The 14,570-nt window shown below is 38.1% G+C and overlaps 2 protein-coding genes across 4 annotated transcripts; both read left to right on the top strand.

Moving 5' to 3' along the window:
* Positions 1-330: 330 nt before the first annotated feature.
* On the top strand, positions 331-5,352 carry ska1 (spindle and kinetochore associated complex subunit 1). 3 transcript variants are annotated; one of them, XM_081354082.1, is made up of 7 exons: positions 331-455; positions 1,143-1,232; positions 1,676-1,800; positions 1,980-2,083; positions 2,252-2,392; positions 4,124-4,293; positions 4,551-5,352. In XM_081354082.1, the coding sequence occupies exons 2-7, from the start codon at positions 1,145-1,147 to the stop codon at positions 4,697-4,699; spliced, it is 777 nt and encodes a 258-aa protein (XP_081210208.1). In that variant the 5' UTR covers positions 331-455; positions 1,143-1,144; the 3' UTR covers positions 4,700-5,352. The 3 variants fall into 3 exon arrangements, with proteins under 3 accessions (XP_081210208.1, XP_081210207.1, XP_081210209.1); XM_081354081.1 differs by lacking the exon at positions 331-455 and adding an exon at positions 653-862; XM_081354083.1 differs by lacking the exon at positions 331-455 and adding an exon at positions 914-1,056.
* A 292-nt stretch (positions 5,353-5,644) lies between these two features.
* On the top strand, positions 5,645-13,864 carry LOC308683404 (solute carrier family 2, facilitated glucose transporter member 11; the record flags this gene model as incomplete). Its single annotated transcript, XM_081353875.1, is given in 12 exon segments — positions 5,645-5,668; positions 5,710-5,841; positions 6,071-6,231; positions 8,384-8,508; positions 8,594-8,723; positions 9,043-9,191; positions 11,395-11,585; positions 11,845-11,955; positions 12,060-12,161; positions 12,906-13,046; positions 13,050-13,196; positions 13,646-13,864. Coding segments are annotated over 12 exon segments (1,632 nt in total).
* Positions 13,865-14,570: the final 706 nt, after the last annotated feature.

Below are 14,570 nucleotides of genomic sequence, written 5' to 3'. Positions count from 1 at the left end.
GAAAAGCAGTGCTGCTAAAGCTAAATTAATCTAAATTTTAAACTGCACATTTTAATTATTTAATTCTTTAGTCTATCTTTAGTTGTTGACGTTCAGTGAAAACCCTTTCTTTTACTGTCTAACGTTCAGTGAAAACCCGAACATACAAATATATTAATTTTCACAGTTAACAAAATCAGATAAAGACTTAATAATTACATATTAAATCAAGATATAGCCAGTCTTAGCAAAAATACAATTAAACATAATTAAAATAACATTAAATTTAAAATGGTCTTATCAGAAATACCAAGTCATTATTACGTTATTATGAAGTTTCTCTCTGACGAAAGTGCTTGGACGAATCACAAAGTGTCTTCTGCGCGTGCGTGTGTGTTTGAAAGTTGGCGCCATCTGGCTACATCACATCCCTTTCAGAAATATACTAATCAACCCCATACAAATCCATAGGACAGGTAAATATCATTAGTGGTTTTGTATTTTCTTTCTTAACTGATAAAGTTGCCGATGTATCCACAACTGTGTCTTTAGATTGAGAACAATACAAAACGAAACGTTTGATTTTTTAATATTTAACTTACACTGATGAAGAAGTGTTTGTGGACTATGATTTATGTCTGTAACAAATAATTTAGACTGAGGGATTAACGTTACTGTTAAACGGTGTTTAATGTGGGCAGTGCGGTCTGTCAGTCACTAACGTTAGATTTGTTGTCGTCCTGTGGCTGTAGCGTTCATCACGCGAAATGCTTCAAGTCACGTCATGAGTTCATCTCGACAAATAAAAATAAAAGAGGAAGAACGAATGATAAAGCCTTCCATGAAAGCTTTAAAATGTGTTAACATTTCGGCCTAATGGAGAGTAAATATAATTTGAATTGTGTTACATGTCGTGTAATTCTGCAGGGTTGATGCTAAGCGGTTTGTTAATGTGGTTTGAGTGTGTGTTTGCATGGTGTTTAGAGTGGTGGATGTTGCTAATGTGTTCTAGGTGGTTGCTAGGCCGTTGCTACGAATATCTGGCTTGTTCTTAGGGTGTTGTTAGGCGGTTGCTAGGTAGAGGAGTTACAGTCCTAAGCATGGTCTGTCTTTGAATATATATGCTCTTGTTGACCTTTAATCTTTTTATCTCCCTTTTTCAGAAATGAATCACTGTGAGTTTGGAGAAGTAGCACAACATATTAACAACAAAATTTCCATGATTAAAAGACTGCTGGAGCTTCGAGCTGTTGGTAAGCTGCATTTATTGTACCTGTTACTATTTTTTATTTTATTCACAAAAAAACATAATTGGTTTTCATTTAGCTAAAAACCGAGAAGTATTACAAATTAAGGAGATGGTTCACCCAAAACATTACAATTGTCATCATTTACTCACCCTCAAAGATGTCTTTCTTCTGTTGAACACAAATATAGATATTTTAAAGAATCTTGGTAATCAAACCGTTGATGGACCCCATTGAATTACATAGGGGAAGAAAAAAAGTCAATGGGGTCCATCAACTGTCTGGTTACCAACATATATTTCGGGTGCTGACATTTTCGGTGCATCTCTTCCCGTTAATCTGAAATAATGAATAAGTTTGTAACTTAACTTAAATTTTGTAATTTTTAAATTGTGTTTCTTGTTGGTGCTATGATTCACTACGGTATGTCCCGTGTGAATTTTCTTTAGCAAAAGATCCAGACAAACGGGGAACTCTTCTCAAAATCGAGCAAGAAGTCGCTGCCATCAATGAGCTTCTTGATCGCTTTGAGAGATATGTGGGCCAGCAGAGAGACTTACTGAAGCATTTGAAGGTGTAATATTTTCATTAATATTTATTTTATTTTGCAGATGTTCTCTGTAATTGTAACATTTAGTGACGGGAGAAACTGAGCTTTTTAAGAATCAATTGAACCTTTTTTCTAAAGGGCAGTCAAAGCTACATTTTTACTTTTGTTCTCTTTTCTGAATCTTTTAATTATCCTGCCAATAGGATCTAGAAGGGTTTTTCCAGGAGGATGAACAGGACGCCCATCACCTCAAGAACAACACCCCTCCGCACATGCCCAAAAGAGGCCAACAAGCAGCTCCGCAAAGGTATTTCCTGTTTTATATCTCTCTTTTTCCTAACTATCCATCTGTGGGATGGTGCCTTATTCAGTTTGGTTCATCATTAGGAAACACCACAAAAATCTCAACAACATAAAGCCTCCGCCAGCTTCTGTTTGACTGAAACTGATGAGTTTGTCTTTTTTTTGTCTTCAGTGGAGGACAGGTGGCAGTTCAGAGCAGGCAGACAGATGCGCCCCCCGCCCCACAGGATCAGGGGCCGCCCAGGAAACCTCAGCGCAACCAGATCAAAGAGATGGAGTTCATTACCGTCCCAGAGTTTGACAGCATACCACCGTGAGTCTTTCCACAACTGTCTAAACAAACTCTGTGAGCAAATAATTGTAAACAATAGCTGTGTTCCAAAACCCAGTGAGCCGCCTAACTAGACAGCATAGTAGGCGGGATCCTGATGTGAAGGCTGTTTCGAAAGGTAGGCTACCTTCTTCTTTTTAACAGCATGCTACCACCAAACCCTATAGAGGGCAACAGTGGCCGTCCAAGTTTTCAGCGACCTTGGTTCTGGTAGTGTTTCCCATAGGGATTTCTGAAAAGTCTTTGTTTAAGAGTTATAAGTTATGAGCCAAATCAACCAGCTATGAGGTGAATTACAACATTACAAACTTTGATTTGAAGCAAAAAATTCAACGAAATAAGACTATACAGCTTTAATGAGGGAAAGAACTACAGTCCCATGAAGCATTGTGAATGACATGTCAAATTCAAAAAAAGCTTGCAAAAATTATTGAATTTTTTTTCTTCTAATATTTAGGTAGTTTGAGAACGTGTACAGAATGACTGGATTATGTCATTTGTGGCGCTACAGTGTTCTTTTTGCGCAATTTGTTTGTCACGATTCTTTGATTAGTAGAGATCTCTTTGCCGTATCATGGGTGTAGCGGCGCAATAAAAACGAACCTAAACCGCTAAGGAACTGATTGAGGTCTTCTGTGACACGTCATGACTCATGACATCATCCTTGATACTTGAATCCTGAATTTTATTTTTCATCCACTGAAAACTTCTTGCAAGTTCTGACGATTCTTTAGAGTAAAATCATTTGGATGTATTGGTGGCTGGATTGGTATTGGATGTATTTGGAAAATGCGTGCTCCCACACTCACCCCATTCTCCCCTGCCAACACACCCACAACAGGTTTTAATCCCACATAATTAACACTTCACTTATTCCCATAGTCACATGACATTCACTTTAAACATTTAAACATATATAGCTTCTACAATGGGTAATGGCATTTTTTCCACTGTTAAAGGCTAATTGTTTAAACAAATATTAAGGGGATGGTTCACCCAAAAATGAAAATTCTGTCATTAATTACTCGCCCTCATGTCGTTCCATCCAGACCAGTAAGACTTTCATTCATATTTGGAACACAAATAAAGATCTTTTTGATGAAATCTAAGAGATTTCTATCCCTCCATAGACAGCTACGCAACTAAAGAGACTGAGCGTATTAGTCTAAGTTTTCTGAAAAGACATGATCGCTTTACAGTATATGATGAACAGATTGAAGGGCGAGTAATTAATGACAGAATTGTCATTTTTGGGTGAACTATCCCTTTCAGAAATCGCGTTTTAGACCATACATGGAGTGGCGATTGAGTGCTTCCTGAATGCACATGTCTGATCTGTATCATGTGAGTGATCTTTTATTATGTTTTACGCATGCGCAGTAAGATGATTGAAGCGTCTTCTGACGTTTCAGTGTGGATAAGAAACTTTTGGAAAATGCTTTAAAACCGCTATTGTGGAGGGAGAGCGCTTTGAAACGAAAATGCAATTTTCAAATGTATCCGGATAATGCAGACATACCCTATGTTGGCAGTAAAAAGGAAGAGAGTTCACTGGGTTTTGGAACAAGCATGCCACGATTGACCAATCAGAGTCAAGTATCCCAAAGAACAGTTGTTATGAGGTTTCTGTTTTGATTCAGCATCTTTCAAATGTTTGCTAAAATTTGCATGCAATTAATTGAAGTTTCTTCAACTTCACTTGTGCTGTCGCAGGTACATGAAAGGCCGTGTGACGTACGACCAGCTGAACGCGGCGGTCCAAAGCATCAACACAGCTGTGACGTCAAAATATAAGATCCTCCATCAGTCAGTCAAAACCCTGAACAACGTGTCCCGCACGCTCCACCAGCGCTTTAAAGACCAAGAGACAAAGGACACCAAGGGTATCACAGTTTTATCTGTCTGTCTGCTCTGGAGCGGCTTGTTTGACCTCATTTAGCTCTGCAGTCCATCTTGTATTAACAGTCTTGTCATATCAAGAATTGAGAGTCAACTGTTTGCTCCAAAAAACTATTAACGCCACGGGAGCATGAACTGGTATAAGTGCTCTGATAACTAAGGTCATTTATCCTGGTCTGGTATTTAATTAGCTCTTATAGGCTGAAAGAGGTAATCCATCAAATCTTTTTGTGTCCCACAGGTCAGTTTTTCATCGTGGAGCAAGACATCCGAGAGTTCACCCAGCTGAAGGTGGACAAGCGGTTTGTGGGCATGTTGAACATGTTGCGCCACTGCCAGCGTCTGAAGGAGGTCCGAGGCGGTGGTCTCACTCGCTACATCCTGCTCTAAGGGTCATGGACGCCCACATCTCCATCACATCGCTTTCAATGGAGTTTTAAAAGGCACTGTGCACTAAAGGATATGTTTGTTTGAGAGCTGTTTGCCGTGGAATGAACTTCAGTATCCGAATTGTTTGCCAAATCATCCTTATGTACATGAATTACGTTTGTAGGCCTAAAACCTGACAGAGATATGGATTTATGTGTAAAATACGTTCTGTTATTGCCTGAAGAAACTTTTCACATTTTGTTCTACAATATAAATTATCCAGAACACAGTCAAACATCAAATGCTAAAACCGTTGCGTGCTCAATTTTGTTAATTCATGAATTCACATTTGAGGTATAACTATGTGTAATTTATGTTGCAGTACAAAAACTCATTATTTTGCTCAACAAACTTCTCTTCAATCAATGTCAACAACAGACTTAATTTACTCATAAATCCTGCTCTGAAAACCCATTAGAAATTCTCAGGAGCACCACATGTCAAATTTGCATTCTGGGGTCAACCTACAAATTGGCTTTGTGAATACAGTTGATGATGTAGATGGGTCACTTTATCTGTGATGATGAAATTATAAATTGATTGCTGTATTATTTATATTGGTGGAAAGTAGAAAAATATTGGAGCTCAAATAAAATTGCAGGAATGGTAACCTCATCTCAAATGTCAGTGTCATTTCAAAAAACGGCGAGATTGCTGTATTGACATTTTAGTATTATTCATTTTTGAGACATAAGAAGCGGCTTCAGTTAACAGTACCTGAGGGACGTGTGAAGATGAGTCTGAGTTCCAAAAACTCAACCAAGCATGAAAAGTTACACATCAACAGTAAGTTAGACATTTTTTGTTCTTGCTTTGTCATCGTCATTGCTTTGCTTGCTTTGTCATTGTCATTGGCTTAGAAAGACATCAAGACTACATGTAGAGTATGCTGCACTTGCACACACAATGACGGATGCTTTAAGACAACTGGTACGCTAACTGTTAAATTACATGATGGTTTGGTTGTCCAGTTTTCACAAAAATCTTTCTTTTCTTTTTTGCAGGCTAGAAGTCCAGTGCTCGTTGCAGCCATTTTCATAGCAGGAATAGGAGGGACCTTCCAGTATGGCTTCCATATCTCTGTCCTGAACTCGCCATCACTTGTAAGTACCTGCTTGTTTGGTTATAAAGTGTCTTAGGGTGATTTACTGTCTCTTTTGAGCTGCAAATAAGGGGGTTGGAGGGAATCAGTATTAATCACATGCATTTCTCCTGCTGTCTTGAGATGGGACATCCCCAAAGGATCAAAGAATCAATACTTATCAGAGCTTATGAGTACAATAAAATGAAATGAATGGCATAATCAACTGAGGCTTGTGCTTACATTGCAAGTTTATTAAAGAGCTGGTGAACAGCACCTGCCTGCAGCGTTATGGCCACTCTCTTGAACCGTGGGAGCTGACCCTCATCTGGTCCTTCATTGTGTCCGTATACTGCATCGGAGGACTGGCCGGAACCCTGTATGCTGGACATCTGGCAGGAGTGTATGGAAGGTACTGGAGTCAGGGCATCATCTGATGCTGAATGAAGTTACTTATTGGGGATAGTTCACCGTAAAAGATAAGATATTTTAGTATTTTGTCCTTATAATGAAAGTTAATGGGGTTCAATGTGGTTTTGCATTATATGGAAAACATTCAGAAGTTCGGGGTCAGTATGATTTAATTTAGAATTAAGTCTCTTTTATATATAATATAATATAATATAATATATATATAAAAAAATAAAAATTCAAGGCCCGGGAAAGTTCTTGAAAATAAACATACATAGATACGAATCCTTGAAAGTGTTTCAATGTGTTATTTCACCAACACTTTGGCCTATGCATACTAGCTTGCTTGATTTACACTAGTAATGCATTTACACGTTATGTTAAGTGTTTCCCGCGTGAGGTACTTTTTGTTGTACGTTGCCATGACGTGAGCACGAAACTACTAGGATGGTACCTTAACATTTCACAGACACACCGTGAAACATTGCAAAAATAGGCTGAAACCGCTGAAATACGATGCCTGGAAAATGCAAGTTTCAAGATATTTGGCTCACCAAAGAAGATTACAAAGAATGTTTCTTATTTTTTTCTTGTATTTAAGTAGTAAATAAATGCTTAAGGCACACCAACATGTACTGAAGAGTTATGTAGAAATATATAAAATAATCAAATGTAAAATAATAATGTGTTCTGTTGCAAGTTCACATACTTGATCTCATGAGAAAACATGAGAAAACAAGTTTATTGTTGAGCTGTCATGTTGAAATAATCAGTTCCAAGACCTTGACACGTTTTTATTTTATTTAATATTTTATTTGATTATTATCATTATTTTTTTATAGGATGTACAGAATATTCTTCAGTTTTATGCAAAACTATGATGATATCTGGTCATATGGCCAAAAATAAATGAAAAAAATATATTTTTTGCATAGTTGTTTGACTGATGAAACTGTAACAATGTATCTTACAAAGTAACAAGATGTAACCTTGCTCTCACTTGAAATGTGTCCCCACATTAAGTCCTTGAATGTGAGGGTATTGGACCTGGAAAGTCCTTCAAAGGTCCTTGAATTTGAAGTTAACCAAGGTGTGGGAACCCTGTTACTGTCACTTTGTCAATTGTCAATTTAATGCATCCTTGCTGAATAAGTTATTCATTTCTTTAACTAACAAAAAAACCTTTTTAACACTAGTGTAAACTAGGTCGATTTTCAGGATCCTAACATGGATCCATCCACAGCCCATTATTCTGTATTTTAAGAAGCAACTTTTATATCAAACATACTTAGCATATGAATAAATTACCAAATGGGAGCGCTTTTAATTCCAGAATTGTCCTGAAATAATGCTAACATAAAGCCACATATATTTCTTTAAGCCAGTCTATCCTAGATGAAGCCTCTTCAGGTCATGTTCTGTTCCTTTAAACCAGCTGGCAGAGCAAATCATTTCAAATGTAATATTTAATTTTAATATTTCTTAAAGGGATAGTCCACCCAAAAATGTAAATGTTATCATCATTTAGTCAACCTTATGTTGTTACAAACCTGAATACATTTTTTTCTTCCACAGAAAAAAAAGATGTTTAGTAGAATGTCTATGCTGCTCTTTTCCATACAATCAACAGTGACCAGGAGATGAACTGCTCCAGAAATGACTAAATGCACCATAAGAGTAGTCTATATGTGACTTGTGCACTATATTGTTCATGTATGGCTTCGAAAAACTTGAAACATGGTGCATATAGACTACATTTATAATGTTTTTGGAGCCTTAACAGCCCTGCTCCTCATTCACTTTCATTAAATGGTAAAGAGCATGAACATCCTGCCAAACATCTCTTTTTGTGTGTGACGAAAGAAAAAAAATCATACACATTAAACATTTTGCTGGATTGTAATACTTCTACCCCTTTGAGTTCTTATTTAGTTTTTTTTTAACTAAACCTGGCCCTCGCCATGAACATAGCCATAGAAGTTGGCATGGTGTTAAAAAAGGAAGAAAAAAAAATCACACGGATTTGGAATGACATGAAAAGGATTTTTATTTTTGGTAACCATTGCATTTTTGGTCTTTTAATTATTTCAGTTTTTATTGAAGGAGCAGCAATTAAGTGTGTTTGCACACTGTGTGTTTTTAACCCTTCACAGGAAGAGAACTCTGCTTTTGAACAATGTGGTGGCGATCTGTGGAGCTGTCCTGATGTTGTTGAGTAAAACCGCCCTCTCGTTTGAGATGATCATGGTGGCACGCGTCCTATACGGCGTCAACGCTGGTGCGTTTGAAAAATCTGTACATGTATTGTCTGGTTTGTGATGTGCTATGTTTCCATATAAACTACTTGAGTGATGTCTGCGCAGGTGTGAGTCTGACTGTCCACACCATGTATATATTGGAGTGCGCCCCCAAGAGGCTGCGTGGGATGGTTGGTGTGTCTGTGGCCTCTTTTGTCTCTTTGGGGAAGTTCTTCGGTCAGCTGCTTGGGATCAGGTGGGTCATTAACAGCAGGTTCATCTTCCTGTAGCATTTTCTGTTATTTTCGCTGTCCACGTGTTAATCAAATGAACACGTCTTTGTCATACATTTTGAAAGATTTGAACTTTTGAACGTGTGTGTGTGTGTGTGTGTGTGTGTGTGTGTGTGTGTGTGTGTGTGTGTGTGTGTGTGTGTGTGTGTGTGTGTGTGTGTGTGTGTGTGTGTGTGTGTGTGTGTGTGTGTGTGTGTGTGTGTGTGTGTGTGTGTGTGTGTGTGTGTGTGTGTGTGTGTGTGTGTGTGTGTGTGTGTGTGTGTGTGTGTGTGTGTGTGTCAGTGAGGTGTTGGGCACTGAGGAGCGCTGGATCTGGCTGCTGGCCTTCAGTGGTGCGGCTGGGCTCCTGCAGATGTTAACTCTGCCCTTTCTCCCAGAGTCCCCGCGGTACCTCCTGCTGGAGAAGGCAGACAAACACGGCTGTGAGACGGGTCAGAACCACAGACTCCTTCTTTGACATTTACACAGACACTACTGGTTAAATGTTAGATTTTTTTTTATGTCTTTGAAATAAGTCTCTTATGTTCACCAATTCTATAAAATACAGTAAAAAAACAGCAATATTGTGAAATATTATTACAATTTAAAAATAACTGTTTTCTATTTGAATATATTTCAAAATGTAATTTATTTTCAGCACCATTACTCTAGTCTCCAATGTCACATGATCCTTCAGAAATCATTTTATTATGCCTATTTGCTGCTCATAATTATTGCTCAATTATTAATAGTGGTTCTTATTAGAACATCAGTTTTGAAAACAGTGTTTTTATACACTCACCTAAAGGATTATTAGGAACACCTGTTCAATTTCTCATTAATGCAATTATCTAATCAACCAATCACATGGCAGTTGCTTCAATGCATTTAGGGGTGTGGTCCTGGTCAAGACAATCTCCTATACTCCAAACTGAATGTCAGAATGGGAAAGAAAGGGGATTTAAGCAATTTTGAGCGTGGCATGGTTGTTGGTGCCAGACGGGCCGGTCTGAGTATTTCACAATCTGCTCAGTTACTGGGATTTTCACGCACAACCATTTCTAGGGTTTACAAAGAATGGTGTGAAAAGGGAAAAACATCCAGTATGCGGCAGTCCTGTGTGCGAAAATGCCTTGTTGATGCTAGAGGTCAGAGGAGAATGGGCCGACTCATTCAAGCTGATAGAAGAGCAACTTTGACTGAAATAACCACTCGTTACAACCGAGGTATGCAGCAAAGCATTTGTGAAGCCACAACACGCACAACCTTGAGGCGGATGGGCTACAACAGCAGAAGACCCCACCGGGTACCACTCATCTCCACTACAAATAGGAAAAAGAGGCTACAATTTGCACGAGCTCACCAAAATTGGACAGTTGAAGACTGGAAAAATGTTGCCTGGTCTGATGAGTCTCGATTTCTGTTGAGACATTCAGATGGTAGAGTCAGAATTTGGCGTAAACAGAATGAGAACAGGGATCCATCATGCCTTGTTACCACTCTGCAGGCTGGTGGTGGTGGTGTAATGGTGTGGGGGATGTTTTCTTGGCACACTTTAGGCCCCTTAGTGCCAATTGGGCATCGTTTAAATGCCACGGCCTACCTGAGCATTGTTTCTGACCATGTCCTTCCCTTTATGACCACCATGTACCCATCCTCTGATGGCTACTTCCAGCAGGATAATGCACCATGTCACAAAGCTCGCATCATTTCAAATTGGTTTCTTGAACATGACAATGAGTTCACTGTACTAAAATGGCCCCAACAGTCACCAGATCTCAACCCAATAGATCATCTTTGGATGTGGTGGAACGGGAGCTTCGTGCCCTGCATGTACATCCCACAAATCTCCATCAACTGCAAGATGCTATCCTATATGGGCCAACATTTCTAAAGAATGCTTTCAGCACCTTGTTGAATCAATGCCACGTAGAATTAAGGCAGTTCTGAAGGCGAAAGGGGGTCAAACACAGTATTAGTATGGTGTTCCTAATAATCCTTTAGGTGAGTGTATATTTTTTTTGTGGAAACCACAATACTTTCAGGATTCTTTGATGAATAGAAAATTCAAAAGAACAGCATATATTTGAAATAGAAATATTTCATATAATTTTGTATATTTTATGTACTGATATTTTGTAACATTATAAATGTCACTTTTTATCAAAGTATTAATTTATTTTTCTTTAATCTTACTTACCCCAAACTTCTGAATAGTATATCAGGGTTTCCACAAGCATATTAAGCAACAAAAACTGTTTTCAACATTAATAATAATAAATGTTTTATGAGCAGCGAATTAGCATATTAGAATGATATCTGAAGGATCATGTGATGTGATGCTGAAAATTCAGCTTTTTATCACAGAAATAAATGACATTTTAAAATAAATTTGAATAGAATTATTCTAAATTGAAATAATATTTCACAATATTACTGTTTTACTGTATTTTGTTTATTAAGATAAATGCAGCCCTGGTGAAACGACTTTCAAAAACATTACAAAATCTTACTTACCCCAAACTTTTAATCGACTGGCAAACGCTTCCCAAGCCATAGTGTCAAAACAGTATTTGTACCGCAACGCATCACGTTCTCTTAAATTTGACAGTGTGTATTCTGTCAAGTCGTTTGACAATGTTCGTTACGGCCCAGCTCTGCGCAGGCTGTGGGGGGCTAAAATGGACCCTGGACCAGAGATGGAGGAGATGTTGGCTGAACACACCACCCTGAAGGGAGTGAAGATCCAGGGGCTCGCGGACCTCTTCCTCGACCACAACGTCCGCTGGCAGCTCCTCACCATCCTCGTCACGTTCGTCACCCTGCAGCTCTGCGGCATCAATGCTGTGAGTCACAGAAAAGACACGTAGCCGCCCGCACCTGCTCAATCCAAAAATGATTGAATGGAGAATTTGTCAAAACGCACAGCTTCATGCCACAGTCTGCTCAGGAAATTGACTTCACACAGCACAGAAAACACATTACGAGAATTGTCGTCTTTTTAAAGAAAGCCGCCGTAATTATTTTCATCATTCAGTTTCAAAGATGAATAATAGAATTTGAAGGTATTGGTGTTCATATGGCCTGCGATTGATGTCTTTGCAGGTCTATCTCTATTCGTTTGATGTGTTTCAAGCTGCCGGTATTGCCAAGGAGAGCCTGCGCTATGCCGCCTTAGGGACAGGCCTGTGTGAAGTCTCCACCTCCATTGCCTGCGTGAGCCGCTCCTCACCACCTCAACCTCAAAACATGATGTGACCTGGTTTAAAAGAAGCTTCTGTTGGTTTTGTGTGGTTGTTTACTGTGCTATTTTTATCCAGGTGCTGATCATTGAGAGTACAGGGAAGAGAGTGCTTCTCTTTAGGGGTTACCTGTGCATGGCGGCCTCACTTGCCCTGCTCACACTCACTCTTTACCTACAGGTTTGGTTATTCCTTTAATTATGCAATAGTGCAGTTATATACATTGTGTGGTTAATTTTTGAATGAGAATAGAAATGATAGTTTGTGTGTATGGCTAATAATTCAGTTATTAACAAGAAAAGCGCTGATTGTGCAGCTACATTTAAAGGAATAGTTCACCCAAAAACTTAAACGAGTCAGCATTTACTTAATCTCATTCTAAAGCCATATGAGAAAGAGATGTTTGCAGAATATCCAGCTGCTCTTTTCATATAATGGCTAAAAATAATGTCAAAAATGACAAAAAGCATCTTGAAAGTACTGGATAAGTAGTTCATATAACTCATGTTACAGATTTGTGTGAGGAACAGACTGAAATTTAAGGCTGTTATTTAGAGATAACCAGCATATTTCAGGTTGCTCTTTTAAATTTAGTAAAAGTGAATGAGAACTGGAGCTATCATTTTTCAAAATGACTAAAACGTATCATAAAAGTACACAAATTGTACACAAAAGTACACAATTGAACTCATTATTCACAGAAAACCTTATACATATATCCACATATTTTGCATTTCATTGAAGAAAGAATGTCATAAAGGTTTTGAACAACAATTTTAAGTGGATTATTTCTTAAAGACAAATTAGGTAAAATAACAAATGAGGTACACATCAAAGAAAAACGAATTAATGAGTGACTAACAAGGTACTGTTTATATTACATGAAACTATTCATGAGATTGGATATGTCTGGCTCTGTTATAGGACTTCGTATCCTGGATGCCATATTGCAGCATGGTCCTCATTTTCGTCTACATTTTCTTCTTCTCTAGCGGACCAGGTACATCCACACACGTTTCTGCCGTTCAGAGTGCATCTCGGACTCGTGTTTGTGGCTCTATTGTCTAAAAAATACTCTCGTCCACAGCCGGGGTGACCGCACCACTTCCTGGTGAGATTTTCACACAGTCTTATAAACCTCCGGCGTTCATGGTGGCTTGCATCCTCAACTGGGTCGGGCTCTTCCTAGTGGGCATGTTGTTTCCTCTTATAGTGGTGAGATGGTCCGCCTCAATCATTTTATGACCCATTTTTTGCTTAGAAATTACACATTCAAAAATGTTACATCATTTTAAACATTTTTCAAATGTAATCTCACATGAGATGAAGACTCCACTTTTTAAAAACTTTTTTATTTTACATGGAGTGGGTCTCCTTATGGAGGCCGCCATTTTTAGATCACATGACCAGTTTAATACTACTCAACTTTATTTGGTTACTACTCTTGTTACCTTTCACTTGAAGAATAAATTAATTATGGCTTAATGTGAACAGTGCATTTCATCAGTGGAATCTGAAACTGAAAGGTGCTTTTACATACACCCACACCACTAGGTGTCAGTAAAAGTGTAAGATGACATAAACCAAAAAATATAAAGTACACTTTTGAAAAGTTAGTTTGTTTCTTTTTTTTTTTTCTTAACTGATGTTTTTCTACATTGCAGGAGCATTTGGATTATTTTTGCTTCCTCGTATTTTTTGTGTTCTGCTTCTTCTCTGGTGTTTTTGTGTGGTTCCACGTGCCTGAGACAAAGAATAAAACTGTTCTGGAGATCTCCGAAGACTTTAAGAGAATGCACCAGAAACGCAGAGACTCACTACAGTCCAAACTGAGCTCAATACACATCAACAACATACAAACTGCCATATCTACCAAGCTTTAGCACCAGAATTAGTCATGTAGCCAATTCAGAAGCTGCCAATAAAAAGTTATCTTACACCTATAATATTCATTTCTTGTTTTGATGGCTGATGACTCTGTGATCTGTTTGGCTATGCCATCTAGTGTGTTAAACTGTAAGCCACATCCCATTTGTTAACTCAGAATCTAATTTTAATTAGAGGCGAGCTGAATGTTGAATCAATATATTTGTACTTTGTCACGCCGAGAGACACCAATTCAGGTTTGGCCTGAAACAGTTGTTGTGGTGCAATGACTTTATTGACATTGTTCCTTGGATGGTTCAGTAGTGATTAGTAAGGCTTGAGTATCAGTCCTCAGAGGTGTGTGCCTCTTACCACACCATAAAACGATCAAATTAAAAATTGGACTCCATCAAAATGACTGTATAGTGTGACATCTCACAAAAATCATCCGTACTAATGAGGCGTACCCAAAATAGTCAGAAAATTGCTTTAATGTTTATGCCAAGTTGCTGTTCTATCATTAAATATTATACAATTTAAAAAATGAACATATGAGTTTTAAAATGTTCTAAATTTAAAAGTGGGTTAAAGGTCTGGTTCACCCATAAAAACCAGAAGGAATTTTGCTTCTGTATAACACAAAATAAGATATTGTAAAGAATGTTTAATGACTTCATTATGGACATTGATCAGTTAAAAAAAACAACAACATGTGAATCAACA

Source organism: Scardinius erythrophthalmus (assembly GCF_964197995.2).
Source record: "Scardinius erythrophthalmus genome assembly, chromosome: 23".
Classification (NCBI taxonomy): domain Eukaryota; kingdom Metazoa; phylum Chordata; class Actinopteri; order Cypriniformes; family Leuciscidae; genus Scardinius; species Scardinius erythrophthalmus.
This window is presented reverse-complemented; position numbering and strand designations above follow the sequence as displayed.

Bases quoted from the DNA above. Each gene is read 5' to 3' on its own strand.
- ska1 (XM_081354081.1), top strand. The intron at 1,801-1,979 runs GTGTAATATTTT...TCCTGCCAATAG, and splicing joins ACTTACTGAAGCATTTGAAG to GATCTAGAAGGGTTTTTCCA. The intron at 2,084-2,251 runs GTATTTCCTGTT...TTTTGTCTTCAG, and splicing joins CAACAAGCAGCTCCGCAAAG to TGGAGGACAGGTGGCAGTTC.